We start from the raw sequence: 20847 nt of genomic DNA, 5'->3' as shown, positions 1-20847 counted from the left end.
CTGTGAATGATTGGTTTTCCTCCAGAAATGCAGTACTCTGACAAACTCAGAAAGTACTAAAGGTCAGCTTTTGACATAATAAAATTTGTGTCCTCAGGAATCCAGGTAATTCTGGCACTCGTGTTACTCGGGGTACGGAAGTCAAGCCCCATTATTATTGACCAATCTCGAATAAAGATGTATAGGTTCTGCATCAAGTTAATTTCCAGTTAAGTGTTGAGCTTTATTTATTGTTCATTCTTTGTTCATTGCCCTGTCGTTGTTTTATACTAGGCTGGATTTTGTCCCAGCAAATCCTAGAGAATTAGCTCCTGATTTGCAGGTTTGCTCGTCACCCCTTTCACTTTCTGTTTGCTGACGACACTCTTCTTTAGAGTGTGGGGCTGTTCTAAACAATGAACAAGAGGATTTGCAATTAGACTCGAACTCATCTGCCTTGGGAGTTTTTTTTTTGTTTTTTTATCCATCAAATAAAATCATCCCAGATGAGGGCAGGGTTGGGGATCTGTGGCCTCATTTATGCAGTTATTTAGTTAGTTATTTATACATATACATTTATACAAAACCAGACCTAAAACTTGTGTATGTCATTTCTATGCAAAGGTTGCGATCTATAAAAAGAGACTTGACGTAAAATGTGTGCACCCCTATGGAAACTTTTACCCATGCATGTCAGATTGGAGGAAAAGGAGAATTGGTGACCCAGATGGTGTGGTGGTGAACTGAAGTCAGATTGAAGAAACTAAGAGTGGGAAGAACGATTATGTTTTTATTATTGCCCTTCACACATTTATTTTCTACCTGTATCATGCGTTAGAGCCATCTCATCAGAATGATTTAATTCAACTGTGTTATTTTGCATTGGACTGAGTAATTGTTTTGGAAACATTAACAATTGTTACACACTGACAATACAATACACTTTCCTGTTCTCAGTTTGTCAGCTCCACTTGATGCTTTTCATAACAATGCAGGCATAAAGAACACACACTTCAGTCTAAAGAAAATTTTTAGTGGTGGGGTTTAGCACAAACTGATTATTCAAGCGGTTATCAATCAGTTTGATTATTATAAACCTATAAATACAGCGGTGAGCCCTGTGCGTAATGCTGCACCATGGCACACTGCTGGTATACACTGCTACTATGTTAATGACAGAATTAGGAGGGAGAAGGTCTTCAGTGACTTATTGGCCCATGATGATGACTGGCTTATGAGCTGTTTTAGATTCCTTAGAGCTGCTCTTGGATCTATGAGCTGAACTGGATCCAGCATTAGAGAGGGGAACCAGATGCAGAGGAAACCATCTTCAATGGGGTTAGTGAGGTCAGTGGTTTAGCGCACCACCGGCGCTTCAGGAGGCCAGTGACACACATAGAATGCGTCGGAGGGCAGGCTTCTTTCCCATCCTGCCAAAGTATGCCGCATTATTGTGGCGTGTTACACAATGTGACACAGAGGCAGAGCCCCCTTCGAGATAAGCGGGATATGAACAGGGTACAAGACTCTGTCAGGATGTCATGCAACGTTTATAAAGACAACTAAAGGTTCATTTTTGCACATTGTCCTTTAATATTTCTGCTATTTCAACCATTACCTTTCTCATTTGCTTCAACTCCTCTTTCAGGTTGCTGATTGCTTGTATTGTCTCCCTTTGCAGCTGCAGGGCAGTATCAGTGAGGATCCAACCGCTCAGCGTAACAGAATGATGCCAGTTATGGACATGATTTGTGTGTGCATCAGTGTCAGGTCAAGAGCACTGGGTCCCCCTCCCCGCCAGTTGCAGTCGTCAGGGGCACTGCACTGCTTTGCTCCCTTTGGTTTTTGATTCCAGTGCTGTGACCTCCAAACAGGATGGTTTTTCGAGCTTCCACCTCAGACAAGCGTCTCCACTTAAGCCTCAGAAAAATCTATTTTTTTTACCTTTTCTACCCGTATCCATCATCGGTTCCAATAAGACATAACGCTTGTATCTGAGTCTTATTTTATATTCATAAGGTGCTTTGCATTGACCATTTATGGTTGAAAATGGGCGTATACAGGGCATGACATTACACCAACACAGCTGAGTACACTTGTAGTGAAGTCTGTGATTTATAAAGCAAAGTTTGCTTTAAGTGTGCATACGCAGGTTTTATAAATCCGAATATTATCTGGTGTATGCAAAATTTGGCTTTTGGGTGTAGTAAACTTTTAGTAACGATCCTACGCACAGTTTTATAAATGAGGCCCCTGGTGATGTGGAATTCAGCAGCATTCCTCTTGGCTATAATCCTCCCAGTCAATTAGATACAGTAGGTCCTGCTCACAGCAGCACCCTTCCACCAGCTGACAGGCTGAGTAGGCTCCATCTATTGGAGAAATGACTATTACAGAGTTGGTCTGATGATAATGCTATCATCATCTCGGGCTTAGGAGAGATCCTACTTGATAGATAAAAGTTAGCTGGACACAGGAAAAAAGGGTGCTGACAGTAGTGTAGAGATAGATTGTGATAAGTAGAAGCAGAGAACTGATATGACATATGTAGTCAACCTATCAATGTCTGATAGGTTGACAGTTCTTTGGTGGAGTAGGTGGGAACAGTTGGTGGCAATAGGAGGAAGTAGGCAGAAATAAACAGGATGAGTGGAGGTATGTAGAGATAAAATGGATGCAGATGTGGTAGGGAATTCAGTGTGATAAATGAGAGAGCGAGTATATTGAGTGTAAAGTGGAATGACAGGGATGGGAGACAGAGTGAGGGACCTTCACAGGAAGAGAGAGAGGAAGTCCAGTCACAGCCAAGCCCCTAATAACCCTCTCACCATCACCCAACTCTGCCCTTCCATGTTAACATACTGTGAACTGAGTACAAGTGACAAAATCAATCCATCACGGCTGCCCACCGACTGGCACAGAGAGGGACAGAGGAGCTAACAGAAATTGATGACATCCTTGCTCGAATTTTACACCGTTTCGGCCACGGCGGCAATTGAAACAGACAGAGATTTATAGTCCAGCCAGGGACCGCAGCTATCCTTGATTGCCTCCTTTTTTTTTTCTTTTTTCTTTCCCTCTTCCCTTCTTTCTCCACAACGAAGCCCCTCAATTTGCATATTTATTCCCAAGATCATCAAGAGTGAGGGGATGGATCAGAGTGACAATCTTATTTCACCTTTGGGGGAAGATAGCAGTGGTGGTGTTGGTGGAGAGTGGGAGGTTACATCCCACACTTGAAAACAGTGCTGCACTTTCCGTCTATTTTCAGACTCACTTTGATATTGGTTTTAAAATCCAATGGTACATATGAGATTTAATGAGATGCAGCTGCATTTACATCCATACAGATGACCGCTCAGTACCCACTGAGGTTAAAGTACTAAAATGGGGGCCACTCTTAATCTTATTATTTCCTATAAGCCTTCGTAGCAAAACTGTGTACAGACTGGGCTCATACTGGGATTTAAATTCTACTCAGCCACTTCCAGATCAGACATCAAAGGTGAGAAGTTAGTTCCTTAATTTGAAAAACTAAAATGTGAATCACTTTCATATGTTTTTCAACACTGAATGACAGGAATTTGAAAGGGGATCTAATTAAATAAATTAAGCTAAAATGATCAAAATCCTCCACTTGAGTTGTTGTTGTCAGTGTAAATATGCATTACCAAAGCCAGCTTTGAAACAGTCATGAGGGCACTTATACTTTTACTAACCCAACTGATCTTTATTGTGTTTGAAAAATGCTGAGTTCTGTACATAATTTTGCCAGTATGTGTGTGTATTTATTTATTTTTTATATATATATATATATATATTTTTTTTTTTTTTGTTAGTAGATGTCATACTGACTAGGGTGTCTGGGCAAGTGGGGGCAGTGTAGATGGGGGGCATCAGGGTGGGGTGACTCTCCCCGCTCAGTCATGCTTTGAAGGTTTTACGAGTGCTTATGGAAAGTATAAATTTCACAGGCAGTGCCAAGCTGCAACCAAACGGTGCTTGACGGCGGCATCAGTGTAACGGCCACAGCAGTTAGTCTGACAGCAAATTGATTAGAATAATTCAAATGTGATGAATAACTTTCATCATGTAACCACATAGTCCAGTGAGTGCGCCATTCGTTAGGACCACTAGGGTTTATGATAGGAAAGTGCACTGGAGAGAGACAGCAGAGCAAGGAAACGCACCAAACATCTTTGTCGCAAATGATAATAGCCCCACACACTCTGTATGGCAATTGTCATGAAAAAATGCCGCTGTAAGCCCTGCACTTCTCAGCTCTGAATTTCTCTTGGCATTCCAGTAAATGGTACTGACATCAGTGCTGTTTAACAGTGGAAAAGTACAGGTGATTGTGCAGCTTAAATATCATGACAATCATGTCATTGTACATATTTGTTGAAGAATTTCCAAGCCGAAGCAAAAGATCACTGCACTGACGTCACTCAGAAGAGATTCTCTTCTGATAGATTTATTCAATCCATCACCAAAAGTCAAAAGAACCACAACGAGATACGATTAGATGATGGGTTCAGGTGAGCTGGGCTTGAGATAGTGACTGTAAAGTTGTGACACCAGAGAGTTCCAAAAGTCTTAACAGCTAGTTTTAAGGCTTGGACTCAGTTTCTGAAAACAGCTTTTGAACATTTCTCTATGGACTGAAACCTTTCATACATCACAGTATAAGAGGAATAAATAAAGAACCTAGACTTGTAATCAAAGACAACATGGGGTCTACCTTTTTTACTGTATGAGCCTTAAACAGTCAGCTATAATCTGTGTGAAAGTGGCCAGACAACATAGAAAGAAGTCATCTGCCAGTTGTTAAGACTGACCAAAGTCTCTGTCAGACTGTTATTCAATCATGATTCAACTCTAAACTGGTCCATGTAACACCAGTTTGCTCTGGCAGACTCCTGTGCATGTCACATCAGTGAGATGCATACAAACAAAAACATAAATAACATCGCTCATAACAAAAAGACAAATATTACAAATTGATTCATGAACAGTCAATCAAAACACTAACACCATATATTCCAGATAGCACTCAAGAGGCAAATGGCATTAGCATAACTTGTAATACCAATGACTTTCGGTCTTTTAAAAGTTAGTGTTATAATATAACCATCATTGTTGCCTGCAGCGCATGAACCACAAACAGAGATCTGATTGCATTTTAAATTCTTTACTCAAAGTCATTAAATACATTATGACAGTAACAACATTCAGAATGACTGATGTAATCTTCCTTTTGTTTCTTCAGTGCAGAGGCAGATAAAAGATAGTAAGCATCCAGGAATTTCAAAAGGCATGAAAGTACCATGCAACCTGCTAAACAACCAGTTGGAAAGTTTGCTTGAACAACGAAGAATTAACTTCAGGACATGAAATACTTTAGGTCTGCAAATGATCAAAACAGTAAGCCTTAGGGGGGAACCCCTGGTCTTCTTGCCTCAAGGTTTAAGATGAACACCATGTTTCCCGTCACCACTCTACTCTGATTATCTAAAGGTAAAATGAATATTGAAGAAAGACCCTTGATACCTTTCAGACACTTGATAATAAGCTCTTATTACATGGCTTTCCAACAGAACTAGACCACTTTCTACCTCCACAGCTACACATTTTTATTTCCTATCATCACCTGTTTGAACAACATGCACAAAATCTACAACTGGAGAGCTTCCACTCAACAGATAGAAACTTAAGTACACAGTGGGAAACCAACTGGTGAGCTGGCTACCGGTGAATACTGGTGAGCAGGGGCTCAATTCAGCCACTGGTTATTAACATTTAATCAAGCGGATCTCCAACCAGTCGGAAAACTGTGAATCACATGAAAGGACATCAGGGTGACAGTGACAGGTGTTGCCTTGAGTACACCTGACAAATAGTTGAGGATCAGTCCACAGGAACACCAGAAAGTGCATACTAAAATTATTCACTCTGCCGCTCCACATATCCAAAAAGAGAGAGAAATAGGGTTTATTGAAGGACACTTTCACTTTGTTAAATACTCCACTTCTACATGTATACTTGTGGTAGTTGTTATGACTGTGGGACAAGAGCTGCATTTGAAGTAACTTTAAAAGTAATAATCACTGACATTTTCATATGAATAAATGTCACCAGTTATTGCTTCAAAAGTTACTACAAATGCAATTTGTTGTTGTAACGCAGCAGGGAGTCAACCTATAGCCAGTTCAGGAAACTTCTACATCTATTGTAAATGGTGTAAAAAGTTAGAATCTGCAGGGTCCTTCCTGAAAAATAAAAAAGTGCATGGGCTGGTGATTAATTTAATGCTTTCTGTTGATTTGGAGTCAGAAGACAAGGAACTGTAACGCAGTTCGCAGATTGAAGTTTATGGACAGATAAAGAGTGGGATTTTTTTTGTGAGGACAGTGACTTCAAAACTTTCAGCCTTCACCCTTAAGACCTGGACTCCAATGGTATCAGGACCAGGAATTCAGCAGCAGTTCCTTTTAGTTGCGGCAGCACAGCTGTTCAGTGTTTAGCGCTGTTTTCTCACAACAAGAAATTCTGGGTTTAGTTCCTAGGCCTGTGGGGTTTTGCATGCTCTCCCCATGCTTGCATGGGTTTTCTTCGGGGTACTCATATTCCTCCCACAGTCCAGGACATGTATGTCTAGGTTGATTGCTTACTAAAAATTGCCTGTAGGTCTGAGTGTGAGTGTGAAGGGTTGTTTGTCTCTGTCTCCATGTGTTGGCCCTGCCATGGGCTTGCAACCGGTCCATGGTGTATCTCGCCCTCACCCAATATGTGCTGTGCTTGGCTCCACCGTGACCTGGAAAAGGATATGCGGTAGAAGATGAATGAATGAATGTAGTTGTGAGGTATTGCCTCCATGGATCAGACTTGTTGGTCCAGCGCATACCCAGCTCATCCCACAGATGCTGGATGGACATCTGGGGAATTCGGAGAAAATCAACACCCTGAACTGGTTGTTGTTCCTCAAACTATCCTTGAACCATTGTTGTATTGTGAAAGGGAGCTTTATTCTGCTTGAAGAAGACACTGACATTAGGGTATACAGTTTCCATACAGGTCTGGACTTGGTCTTAACCAATTTTAGGTCAGTTGTACCGGTCAACATAACTACCACATGAATGAAGGACCCAAGATTTCCCAGCAGAACAATGTCCAAAGTGTCACACTGCCTCCACCGGCTAGTCTTCTTCTCATAAGGCGTCCTCATGCTGTGCCTTCCTCAAGTAAGAAACATTCCGATGCTCATATATCCATCTTAGGATCTTATGGTGGTGGACACTGGTCAGCATGGGCACAATAACTGGTCTGCAGCTTCTCAGCCCCTTATTCAACAAACTGTAATGCTCTTTGTGTTGACACCTGTCTATCCAAACCAGCATAAACTTCTTCAGCAGTTCAAGGAACAGTCGTTCTTCTGTTGGATCAGACCACCAGATAGTAAATAATTAATATTACTTGTCTTCACCCTTCATTGGTCACAATGTTGTGGCTGCTTGGTCTACATCCACTAGAGGGGTTCCCCCTTTTGAAGTCTGTATTTTCAAGCTGAATGACTGAAAGGACTGAGGGGCAGAAACAGACTTTCTTCAAGGAAGAGGGCCACTTTTTTGTTGTTTTCTATCTCTTTAATTGTCTTCTGAGTGGAAGGCTCTGCTTTTATGACGTGAATATTGCCTTTAAATGCAGATAAAACATAAGGAAATGTTTGTGTTTTGATCCCAACATCTCACACACATGGAGTCACACCTTCTTTCACAATGCCACTCAAACATCACACACATCTGCATCCTGTGCAATTTGTCAGCACCACATCCGATGCCACTATTGGCTGTTGCCAGGCAACCTCTGTCTTACAGACTATTTCCCATGATAAATTAGCTGGGCTGTTACTATGCCAACAGAATTTGTTTCTTAATTAAACTGATTCGGATCACAATTGGCTGGATGGGGAAAGAGAGACAGAGAAAGGCATGCTCTAACAGACAGAAAGTGAGGGAGGGAGAGGGAGGACACGACACACACACACACACACAAACACGTAAGTGAGATGAGGCAGCAAGAATCCACGGAGGAATGACTGTTATTAGATCGGGTGAGATATTAAAATGGTCAGGCTTTGTAGACAAGAGCAACAAAAGAAGAAAGGTAGAAACAAAAAATTCACAGAAAAGCAGAAAAAGAAAAAGAATTAAGTTAAAGCACAAAGAGCACAAAGGAAAAACATCAGCCATCTGGAATTAACAAGGCCTTGACGCCTTAAGAGGTGATTCATTTTTTTCTACCTCCCCTCTTAAGAGATATGCATTTTCCTTGACAGCAACTGTGTTTTTCTTCCTCCTCTTTTCCACCTTTATTCAAATGAGGTCAAGCTGTGCAGGTGCTGAGGCAACATTAGAAACATTAGAAATCAAGACCCTTTTATACTTTCACAACTGAAGGAAAAAGGTCAAACTTGACTCATACTTCCAATATCTGTCAAAAGTGACCACCTAATTCCAAGCAATTCCATTGTGTAACATAACATACGCCACCAGGCTTTGACTGGTAAACGAAGAAAAGAAAGAATGGCAGAACAATTTGGCCATCAGTGCAAGACCAAACGGAGGGGAGCGGCGAGCATGAAATCTCCTAATTTGGAGAATCACGGCGTCAGATGCCTGCCTGCTCGTGGCATTCTTGCGGTGTTACGTATCCCGTATAACGGCTCTTATTTCCATAACATCCTGACAAAACCATTTTGTCCTGCCTGATTGGGCCTATTTGCATCAGACACCTCTTCTGCATATAGATTGATGGGTTTAATCAGCAAATCAGGGAGAACTCTAAGACATCAATCAATGTCACAACACTCTGTCTTGGTTTCAGTGTTTTTTCTTTGTGGTCACTCTATTTCTTTTTCTCTCCTCCAGCCCTCCTTATGTTCCGCTTGTATTCATCTGGGAATGTCAGAAAGCCATAGGGACAACTGTGGAGGGAAATGAGGGAGTCCTGCTTTCACTGATCACGACTCTGTTGTGAGAGCTGAAGCTACTCATGACGAGGCCAACACACAGACACAAACTACCACTCACACTCGCATTCAGACCTACGGGCAATTTAGAGTCACCAGTTAACCTAGACATGAATGTCTTTGGACGGTGGAGTACCTGGAGGAAACCCACACAGACACAGGGAGAACATGCAAACTCCGCAAAGAAAGGACCCAAGCCGGGAACCAAACCAACAACCTTCTTTTTGTGGGGCGATAGCGATAACCAATACACCACCATGCTGCCCAGAAGAAAAAAAATAATAATAATAATTAAAAACAATGGAAAGTCATGGTCATTACTAAAATCCTCATCCTCATTTTTATACTCTGTTCATCTATGCTGTCCAATTGTCACATCAACTCTTGTGACAGGTGATCTTTTCTATCTCAGGGACATTTGCACTGCTTATCTTACCTCTCCTGAGATTGCAGAAAGGTTTTTTTAGGTGCAAGAAATATTAAGAATCATGTTAGTTTTTTTTTTTTATTCTGGATGCATGTTTCATTTATTGTATTATTTTTACTTTTCCTAGTTGTACAAGTGCAGCAGAGTAAGAACAATTTAAGACAAGTTGCAGTTACAAAACTTCTTTACCACTGTAAGGGTGTTTGTGGTCTATAGGCAGATAAAAGCAAGTCTTGAAAATTAAAAAAAAGGAATTAATTCATGTCATTCTAAACTGCACCATCAATTATAGCTATTCAATGCCCCCCCAAAATATTTTGTTCCTCATATATCTAAGAAAGAACTTAGATATATGAGTTATTCCCAATCATATGATTGAAGTGAACTGGTGCTGGATTGCTGGATGAGAAGAAGTGATATGTTCATTTCAGGTGGCTCTCTTCAGGATGCAGACTTCACTGCCCTGGCTCCAAGACACAGAGGAGGAGGAAGACCTTTGTCCTTAGAGCTGTCCAGCTCCTCAACACCTAACACCTCAGAAACTCTCCCCTCAACACCCCACCCCTTAAGTAACGCAGCACTGCAGCACCTTGTTTACACTAGTTGGACACTTTTGACAGATCATAACGTAGGCAATTTTAAATTCTAAATTATCATTCCTTAATATATATAGTCAAGGCAAATAGCTGCCCCCCAAGCTTGGTTCTGCCCCAGGTTTCTTAAGGGAAGTTTTTCCTTGCCACTGTTGCCAAGTGCTTGCTCATGGATCTGTTGGGTGAGACAGTGCCTGGGGACTGACAAGATTACACCACAAAAACTTTTTCCAAAATTAAGATGTAGGTTTATTGTTAACCATCAACATTCTTTTTTTTGCCTTCTTCTTCATAATACAAACTCAAAGTCTCTGTCCAGTGGAAGGGAACTCATAATAGCAATAGTCCTCTTGCTGTCTTTCTCTGAGTCACTCCATGCTTCTCCTCATGCTGTTTCTCCTGCCTATGCTATCTATCTCCCAGCTCCCCCTAATCAGGTGGCTTAAAAACTTGCAGCTGTCCACTATGTGAGGCATGCTCAGAGCTGCAGTCTTTTAGCCATTTTGGGAGGCAGCTGGTAGGAAATGTACCACTCCTCTAGGACCTCTCCCCTGGTGATGCCACAAGAGTTTGGTCTAGACCTGCTCTATCTGTAAAGTGCATTGATGTAACTTTGTTATGATTTGGCACTATATAAATAAATCTGATTTGATTTGATTTGATCTGTACTTATCATGAAGTAGGCCCTTTAATTTATTAAAAATTATCATTTGTCACTGGAAACATAGCTGTGCATGTCATTGTAATTATTGTATTGTGATGCATGTTTATGCCACACCAAATGCCTTCAATTGCTCCTCTGGGATGATTATAGTGCTTGACTTTTTTCTTACTCTCCACTTTTCCCGTCAAAAATCAAGGCATAATTATTAGCCTACTTGGTCCCTTTTTGTTTTATTTTAAACATGCATATTATTGATCCCATTCATTCAGACTGCAATTTTTAGTTCACTACTGAGCTGTCATCCATCAAATGCAATTTTTTTTTCAAATCAAATGTTTCTAACCAAAAATAATGAAGTCTGAACAGGTTGATGAGTGAGTGCAGTATTTTAGAAAGATGTGTAACTCCTAATGTGTATCTGATAATACTTTCTCATAACTTTACTATAAACTTGTCACCCAAAGTCTGTGCTTCTATGCAATTAAATTAAAATCAAATAAGTTGAATTTCATAGTCATATTATCAACTGTTAGATGATTTGAAATCCCACAAACATAATGTTTCCCAATGATATCGTCAAATGTCATCAAGACAGCGTGGTGAAAACATTAGTTCTGATTAAAACAAGATATTCCACTAAAATAGAGGTATAATTCAACTAAAGGCTTGTGGCTGCAGTAGATACAGTAGAGGAAGTACTGTAGCAAATTTCTATATATTTAAAAACAACTGAATACACCTCCGTCTACACTGCTCTGCGGTTGGAGACATGGAAGGTAAGAAATCAATACATGTGCAATGGAGGGGTTGGGGGCGAGGCAGGTCATCTAAAAGAACCCCATTCTTAAATGCATATGTAGTTATGCACTTCTGAGCATCAGACAGAAACACGCACACATATTCTTCCCCCACCTCTGTTATCTATACCCCATGTATGTGCAGCTGACACATAGCTGTGCAAACTCACACTGGTCTTGTATTTATGTGTGCATCTGTGTCTGTGTGTGTTTATATGTGTTTTTGTGTGTGTTTGTGTGTAGATGCAGGAAAATGAAACCTAACAATGAGCAGGCTGGACAGCCAGGCCCTGGGGGCAGCATGCTGGCCTGGAAGAGTGGCCTGCACCACAACATCCACGTCAATAAGATGAGGCAGCTCATTAAAAATCTCTGTGATATAGATTGATGTGTCTGCGCTGTGCACTGTACCACAATTTACCGTAGGTCTATTCTGGGTAACTGTGACAGGGTTGAGAGGAGAGGGACCTCACAGACACTGTGGCAATCTTTGGCTTGTGACCAATGAGCTACACCACACTAATGGTTGTAGCTAATATTCTAGTGCTTGATTTGAGTGCAGTCTGCAGTATTGTATCAACTCTGTGGTCCATAAGAGGGCAAACTTAAACACCGGAGTCCACCAACTAACAGTGGTTGTATTATTTACTGTTGTAGAAAAGTTTTTAATCTACACGGACATATAGTGACTTTATTTCATGTTGTACATGCTGTATATGTTGACCCTTCACTCTCACTCACTTGTGTTGATGCTTTGACCTGTTTAGACCCACATTAAGGCTTTTCAGTCTTTTTCATCCATTTGTGCCAGCTGAAAGTTGGCTTTACAAGTAGCTGACAGCTAAGCCTCTGAATGAGACACTTGTTGGTTGTGACATCACCCAGTAGAGCCAATGGGTGTCTGGTGTAGTAAAATGACAGTACACAGTGCTAGCTAGTAAACACAGACTTAAAACAGTAATGAGGGACGTTGAATGAGATTGAGAGAGCTTATCAGTGTGGCATCAGAAATAATGTGAACCTTGTATGGGACAGTTGTGGTGAAGAGGAAGTTTAGCCAGAAAAGCTTGGCTCTGTATTTACCAGTTGATCTTTGTTCCAACCCTTTCCACATCCATGACATTAGTGACCGAAGGAATGAGATTGCAGGAAAAAAGTGCTGGAATGTGCTTCATAAATCCGAACACAACTCAGAGTAGAGCTGCTGCTCCTCCAGGAGCCACTAGTTCAACCAACTGATGCCTCCTTGGCACCTTCCTCTGGAGGCTTTCTAGGAATGTCCAACTGAGAGGGGACCTTTGGGGTAGATCAAATAGTAATATTCGCCTCGTCTTTCCTCTCATCCTCATCCATATTACCTTCTCCCACAACACAGGCACAGAAAGTTTGCTTTTAACTGAACTGGTCCTGCTCTACATTTCCACTGCAGCTAGGGAAATCTTTGAAGGTACAGGGTTGATCGACCATGATTTCTCTGGCAGCCTTTTACATAGCATCAGATACCACCCCTAAACTGTTTGATATTCCACAGGTGACAAAAAAAACTCTTCTGGTTTTTTTTTATGATTTCCAAACAAATTTTGGTGCATTAACGTCACCGTCCGGTTAGTGCCACTGCTAATTAAGCTTATGAGCTGCAAACTAGCAACATACATTCTGTTCACTAAAATGTCTTGTGTCATCATGCATTTAGTTTAGAGAAAGATGTTTCAAAAACTGAAAGCCAGCTATGTCCATAATCAAATCATAGTATACCTATTACACTTATATTTACTTATTTACTTTGCATTCTTTTATCTAAAGTGAGTTACAATAACAAAAATCATTGCAGTAATGGCCTTGGTGGCTAAGCATTACGTAACCATCTATTAAATAAGTCCAGGAGATCATATAGGAAAGTACAAAAAAATGCCAGTTTAGGGTGTTTTAGGGTGTAGCCGAGGAGGTCCTCTTGAAATATATCAGTTTTCAGCAGATTATTCTAGTAACAGGGGAACATCTTTACACTGATAGACTTCACTCTGATTGGTTTGAAGGGGTGGCAATATTTAATGACATTCCTTGGAGGAAGACCATGGTGGAGAAGGAGGAAAGGGCTGAATGATTGTGTTCAAGTCGATCTTCCAGACCCAAAAGTCCCTCTTGAATTTGATTTAGGTCAACATGAGTAGCAGAGAGACACATCCTTTTGGGTTGATTAAAAACCATAAAAATAAAGAAAAATATATTTATTTAATATAATAATTATTATATATACTGTATATATATATATATATATATATATATATATATTTATTTTTTTTAATTTGAACTTTCAGCATGGCAGCATTGTAGTTAGTGCTTTTGCCCCATAATAAGAAAGTTGCAGGTTTGGTTCCCAGGCCTGGGGCCTTTCTTTGTGTAGTTTGCATGTTCTCCCCGTGCCTGCGTGGGTTTCCTCCAGGTACTTGTCTTGGTCTTGCCTCTGCAGTCTGTTTATTTTAGTGATTTATTTCCTGCAACTGAGAGCCAATGTACCAACTGTAGGGGGTTTTAGCTGGCGCTGCCCCTGTAGCTGTTAGTGGACCACAGACCATGTGCCATGGCACAGACTGTGTTGATCTAATTACAGCACCTTCAGTGTGAACCCACCATTAGGCTACAACTTGTCACCGTTCAGTTTAACTTATTGCACTGTTCGTTTTATACAAGTGTGAATGGTGTGATGAACACTGTAGTCTCCAGACTTCTGTGTTCTTGTGAGGTTGTGAGGCATTATTAAGTGAAAATGTACATTCTTCTCTCAGTCACAGGTTAGAATCTGAAGCGCTCTTGTTCTCCTGAAGACATTGTGTGTGTTTCTCTACCTGAAATAGTAATATCACTATTAATGGGCACAGCAGGCAGCGAGAAAGAGTTGCATGTGTTCTCTGAGTTTGTAACAATGTGCATATGGCTTACAAAACACATTAGATTAACAAAAGCAGTGGTTTGAAATGTAACAGTGTGTACCAGCTTTTTACACTCCACACATTCAGTTATGTCAGTCATGTGGAGACAACTTTAGCTGAAATACTCTCCACTCACACGCACACGCACACTTGCATTTTGAGGAATAAAACCCGGCATTTTAGCACAGAGGTCTCTAAATGATGGAGATTTGCAAATGGATGATGTTCTTTTATCCCGGTCAGCACTGCTTACATCTTCAGTCCTGCCCCTGAATTATGAATTTGCTTTTGAAAGTATATATTAATCAAACATTAATGACTGAGGAAGTCTACAGACAATGGGATCATGGAACCAACCATACAATACGTGTGTGTGTGTGTGTGTGTGTGATTGTACACAGAAACCAGAAACACACTGGTTTGCGAATTAGAGCAGAAGATGACCGTCCTGTAAATATTTAAACATCACATATCGCATACATGAAGCAGCAAAGAAGATGAGCGTGTCAGTGTACTCTGCACAGGTCATGGACTTCATCCTTGTGCACTGCTCTATTATACACTCGACATGTCTACTTAGGAGAACTGCACCTTTAACAGGATCACTTGGCAGAGGCTACAGTACATTATGTCTGGCAGCCAGTCAAAAGATTACAACGTGAACAAAGAAGGCGACATCATGCAAAGTCAACAATCTCTTCATCATTTCCAGGAGTAGAAGAGAGTTTTAGAAGAAGGTAATCAGGGCATGAGTGTGAAGAATGACAGTCTTGATGGTTAAAAGGGGCACCTGTCCCCTCCAGCTGTATCTACAAAACCTTTAATCCTCTGCAGGCTGAAGCTTCAAATGGTCCAACAGTAACCACCCCTGTGGTCCTCTTCTAAATGTGTCCTTGTGCTACAAAAGCATCATAAAGATGATATAAACCAGAGCTCACTAATGTGCCAACCTGTTTGGGGTCTAGATCATTCTGACTCATTCTGACCTTTACTTTGTCTGCACCAACCAAAATCTTGCTGGCTAATGACATTTTTAGGTGAGCTTCCTGATGACCTGTGGTCATTCTGTTGCATTGTGTACATGAAAGAGGGAAACTGCTGATATGTGTAACATGGGGAAAGCAAGATGTAAAGTGTGTGTGTGCATCTGTGTGTGTGATGGAATATGTGCAATGTGTTTGTGCACTAATGTTAATGTTTGTGTATGTATATGTGTGTGTCTGTGTGTGGTTAATGAGGCTGCTGGCCTTGATAAGTATCAATGCTGCTGTTGGCTAATGTCCTCTTTGTGGCATTTGCAGGTGAGAAAATGGCTTCAACTTTGTGTGTCTGTGTGTGTTTGTGTACCAGAGAAAGAGCGAGAGAGAGGAGAGGAGAGAGAGTGTGATGAGATAGGTATAAGCTAAATAAAGTGTACACAACGGACTGGCAGAGTGGGTGGTTACAAACTGTGCTTTCAGGTGCGAAAGGAAATCTGATGATTGTGGTGAAAACAACACTGTGACGCTGTTTCCGAAATATCAGTTAAAATAAAAAACAGGGTATAGAGTTAGGAGTCTGTTAAAGAAGAAAAGCCAAAAAAAAGGTGTCAGCCTCTGAAGTGGTTTACACCACAAATGTTACAGTGAAGGAGTCTGTAGAGCGTCATCAGTCAGTGACCTGAAACAGGTCACTGACTGATAACAGGATGTGTGCAGTACAACAACTATAGATGTTTGGATAGTGAGAATCAATTGCGTAGCTAAAAGTGAAACACGCACAAAACTCTGCAGGTTTCGGAATTTTAAGTGTTGGTCCTAATAATTTTGCTTGCCTCCCTGCTTGCTTCAATTTGTGTGTTCACTGTGTTCAATGACAAGGAATAAATTGAATTTATCACAGATAACCATGGTCTCCTGTGGATGATCCTTCTTCTTGTAGCACCTTTTGCACACTTTCTTAAACACATACATATACCTTTGATGATACATTATTATAATTTTGGGATACTCATTCTCAAGTCTTTTTCTTTTATTTATATATAGGTGATATCAAAAATAATTATAACTAAATGTCAATTTAGTTCAATACCGTGATCATCTGGAAGTAGAAAACACTGCATGACCTTGCCCTTATGAATAGCTGTTTGCTTGAGTCCTCTAAAGTCATTCATTTAATGGCCTTAGCTTCTTTGTTTGTTTGTTTGTTTTTACTTGAAACTTTGCAGCTTGCTAGCCTTAGTTCATTTCTGCAGCAAGAAAGAGAGAAGAGGAACTAATTAAAGACCAAAGACCTCTATTCTGTCCAGCCAAGATTTTTGTGAGTGGTGAGGGAGGGGAGAAAAAAAAGCATAACTGTAGTCAAAACATATTTATGTTACTCAGTGTCATAAATCACAAGAAGTCTCAAGGGACTTGTACAGCTTTACTACTTAAAGGTATGCTCAGATTCTCAGATCAACAGAGAAAAAACTCCCAAAGTGGAAGAAACTTTCATAAAGGACTGGACTTGGTCTGAACAATATTTAGGTCTGTACTACACGTCAAGTAACATTCACATTACTGAAGGACCCAATCTTTCCAAGCAGGACATGGTCCAAGGAATCACACAGTTTCCACCAGATTCTTCCCAAAATTAAAGTTGTCCCATATTGCCCCCATAAACGTGATGAACAGACCTGGTCTTCCATGCTGAAGGAAGGTTTAAACTTGTGTATGATGTCAAAGTTTCAAGGTTTAGAAGTTTTCTGCAGCATTCTGGGGTAATTAAAGCCTTGTAATGTTACTACTTTTCAGTTGTACATATATTTGCCATGCCATGACCAGAATAAACAGACCGTTAGTTTTGCTTCTACTTATTTTGGTGGAAATATTGTACAAGTAAATGGAATTCTTCATGTTTTCCTATACAAAAGTTAGATTTTGGGAAAAATACTGCTATAATTATTATATTTACCTTGCCCATAGAAAAAGAAAAAGTGAATGGAGTTAAGTCATTGCACCCTCATTGAGAAATGTGGACCCAGACTGATGCTCAGACCAGAAGACATTTCTGATGTGTGTTAGCGAGTAACTGGCAGTGGCTGACACAATGTTGGTGGTTATTGGAATTGCAGCCCAATCCGGTGCACCGCTCTCATTGGTTCACTGCAGTCTGGAAAATACACAGTCATAATTTTAATTGATTACTTTGCCCATCATGAGTACTGTGGTATTATCTCATAAATGGCATATGAAAAGTCAAAGGTGGTTTTCAAAACACATGGGAAATCACATAATTATTGAGAATTAATGACAATGACCAACATCTAAGTTTTAGCTAAATTTACGAACAAGGAAATTCCAGATGTCTAGTTTTTCACAGCAAACAAACAGATTTTTTTTTCTTTTTTTGTCAGCCTTTATAGGGAGCTACAGCTGAGTGTTACCAGTGCAAAGTAATTCCATGTCTGTGTGCAATAAGGCCAAGAGCTAAAAAATAGGTTGTTCATCTCCAACAAAAGCACACAATTAATAGGAATGTGGCTGCGCCTTTTTCTTACCATGTTACCACCTCTCACCTTCCATGTGTATTTATAGAGGAGGCAGATTTTGCATCTTCCCCTCCCTATGTTATTAGTTCTGGCTCTGGCAGTGTGAGTGTTATTGTCACCACTGCTGTGGTTTACACCCTAAGGATGATTTGAAGAGAGAGTGTTGGGTTTCACAAAAGGAGAGCACCATGCACATCTCATTATTAGGTAAAACAAGGTAAGGTGTGAGTGTGTCGTATAATCAAATCAAATCAGATTTATTTTTATAGCGCCATCATAACAAAGTTACATCAAGAGACTTTACATACAGAGCAGGTCTAGACAAAAGTCTTTATAAAATTATTTAAAGAGACACAACAGATTCCCCAATGCGCAAGCACTTGGTGACAGTGGCAAGAAAAAACTTCCTTTAAGAGGCAGAAACCTCGGGCAGAACCAGGCTCAGGGGGGGGCAGCCATCTGCCTCGACCGGTTGGGTAGAGAGAGAGACAGGCGAGGGGAGGGATTGAGTCGGGAGAGAAAGACAGCAGAAGGAGGGTAAATGTAAACACATTCTTTAACTTCAACTGTGGTGAATAAAAGTTATCAAAGACAAGTTTCAACCCTTGACATTTTGGACTCTTAATGTTGCTTTATTGTAACAAATTGGACACGATGTCAGCTTTGCATGTGTCCATCAATTTGTGAAATACATTCATCTACCCACTACTCTTGACTTGCCTTAATGCCAGAGAGCATTTAGATGTTTTAGTGGATGGACATACTTAGTGCTTCACTTGTAAAACTACATTTGCTCATTTACACAGCATTTTATAGCACATTTCTACCATACACATACAGACTCAGACAGAGATGTACAACAGCAGCATGGCAGAGTTTGTATGTTTTCCCTGTGCTTGTGTGGGTACTCCGGTTTCCTCTTATTGTTTAAAGACATGCATGTTGGGTTAATCAGTGACTCTAAATTGCTTGTAGGTATGAGTGTAAGTGTGAATGTGAGTGATAGTTGATCTCTGTCTGTTTCTATGTGTGATGGACTGGTGACCTGTCCATTGTGTGCACTGCTATCACCTAATGTGAGCTGGAATTGGCACTATGACCCGGAAACAGATAAGATGAAGAAGATGAATGAACTATAAATACAGGGGCACCACAAGGATGCATCCTATCACCTATTTTATATACCTTATACACCAATAACTGCTAAGCAACCTTCTTAGACCACACTTATTTTAAATATGCGGACGACACGGCATTGGTTGGCTTTTAAAAATCCAATACTGCATCACTAAAGGGTTTTGACAGGGAAATGCAGGGTTTTATCAAATGGTGTACAGATAATTTTTCTGTTGTTAACACAAAAAAAAACCAAGGAGATGATCATTGATTTAAATAAAAAGACAATCACAGTCTCATCCTCATCCTCTCATCCATCAAAATACAAATACATTGAGGTTGAAATTGACACCAAAATGAAATATAATGTATGTGCACAAAATAAGTTTTAAGTTAAATGTTCTTCCTGAGAAAACGTAACAATTTTAAGATAGACACCAGCATTCTGCAGATGTTTTACAACGCACTTTTGCAGAGTGTGTTATCCATTGGCCTTATTGGTGCCTTCGGAAACATGAACATTAAAGACCAGAAGAAACTGCAACAAATAGTTAAAACAGCCAGTAAAAAGATTGGAGTGGACCTGGCTTCTGTTGTTCAATTGTACAATGACCTCAGTCTAAGAAAAATAGAACAGATCTTAACTGACCCAACCCACCCTCTCCATTTGAACTTCCTAAGAAGTAACAGGTCAAGTGGCAGAATCCTACAAAAGAAAATTAGGACCGCAAGGTATAACCAGTCCTTTATGCCGACAGTAATTAGACTGTACAACACATTTAAAGCCTGAGCATACTGTATTTATGTATGAGCACTTAATTAGTCTTTTAGGATTTTTAATGCAGACAATTTTTTATTTATTTATTTATTTTTGTCTATTCTGTCCTAGCATTGTCTTCTTACATTTTGTATTATGTTTTCAGTGTTTTAAAAGAGAGTGTGCAATGGTGACCACATGAATTTCCCACTTGTGGGATAATAAAGTTTACCTTGACCTTGACCTTGAATGAGAGGTGCAACCACTCAGACCTATGGGTAAATTAGAGTCACCAATAAACCGAGACATCAATGTGGGATGAAAGTGGAGTGCTAAAAAAAAGCCAGCCCTTGAGCAAGCATGGAGCCTAGAAATCGTACCCTTGACCATCTTGCCCAAATACACTTTGATGTCAGGACCAACCCAAACAACCTGTTCCACCTCCTGAGCCCTTAGCTTTACAAAAAGGAAGGCTTGTGGGCATAATTGAAGGAAAAACATGGATTGTTTGTTTTGTTTTTTTTTTTGTTTGTTTATTTGTTTGTTTTTCTCAGCCAACACACCTCTATACTCTTATAGGTAAGCAAGAGAAATCCCATCTGATAAAGTGTTAAAGGTACAGCGTAAAACTAAGGCTGGTGGGAATTTGATTTTAAGCGATGGATGGTTGCTCAATCTAACAAATTTTGCATCAATCATGACTGAAAAGTGCTTTAACTCCTGAATTTCTAATCTCCAACTTTCAGACGTGAGAAATACGTGAGATGTGATTCATCCCACACCCCCCAACCCTCCCACCCCTCACACTTAAACCTCCTCTTTTGTTATCCGGGCTTGGGACAGTGGCAGAGTTAGAGTTTTTTGTTTTGTTTTGTTTTGTTTTTTTATGATTTTTTTGTTTGTTTGTTTGTTTGGTGTTTGTGAGGGGGATTACATGTTTGAAAATCCATCCTTTTGTGAAACAGAAAATCAGAATGAGAACATCAGTCAGATACTCAGAACATGGAACAGCTCTTTATGCCCACAGTCAAGCTTCTAGTCTGCA

The 20847-nt window shown here is 40.2% G+C and overlaps 1 protein-coding gene across 1 annotated transcript in view; it reads left to right on the top strand.

Moving 5' to 3' along the window:
* Window positions 1-11876, top strand: part of LOC115036142 (proline-rich protein 2-like) — a 54220-nt gene extending 42344 nt beyond the window's left edge. Inside the window, exon 3 of the mRNA XM_029494282.1 lies at window positions 11732-11876. Within this exon, the coding sequence (XP_029350142.1) occupies window positions 11732-11876 (145 nt within the window). The remainder of the gene's footprint in view (window positions 1-11731) is intronic.
* Window positions 11877-20847: the final 8971 nt, after the last annotated feature.

The sequence above is a fragment of the Echeneis naucrates genome, chromosome 22 (genome assembly GCF_900963305.1).
Source record: "Echeneis naucrates chromosome 22, fEcheNa1.1, whole genome shotgun sequence".
Lineage (NCBI taxonomy): Eukaryota > Metazoa > Chordata > Actinopteri > Carangiformes > Echeneidae > Echeneis > Echeneis naucrates.
Note: the sequence above shows the minus strand (reverse complement) of the source record. Positions and strands in the feature narration are given on the sequence as shown.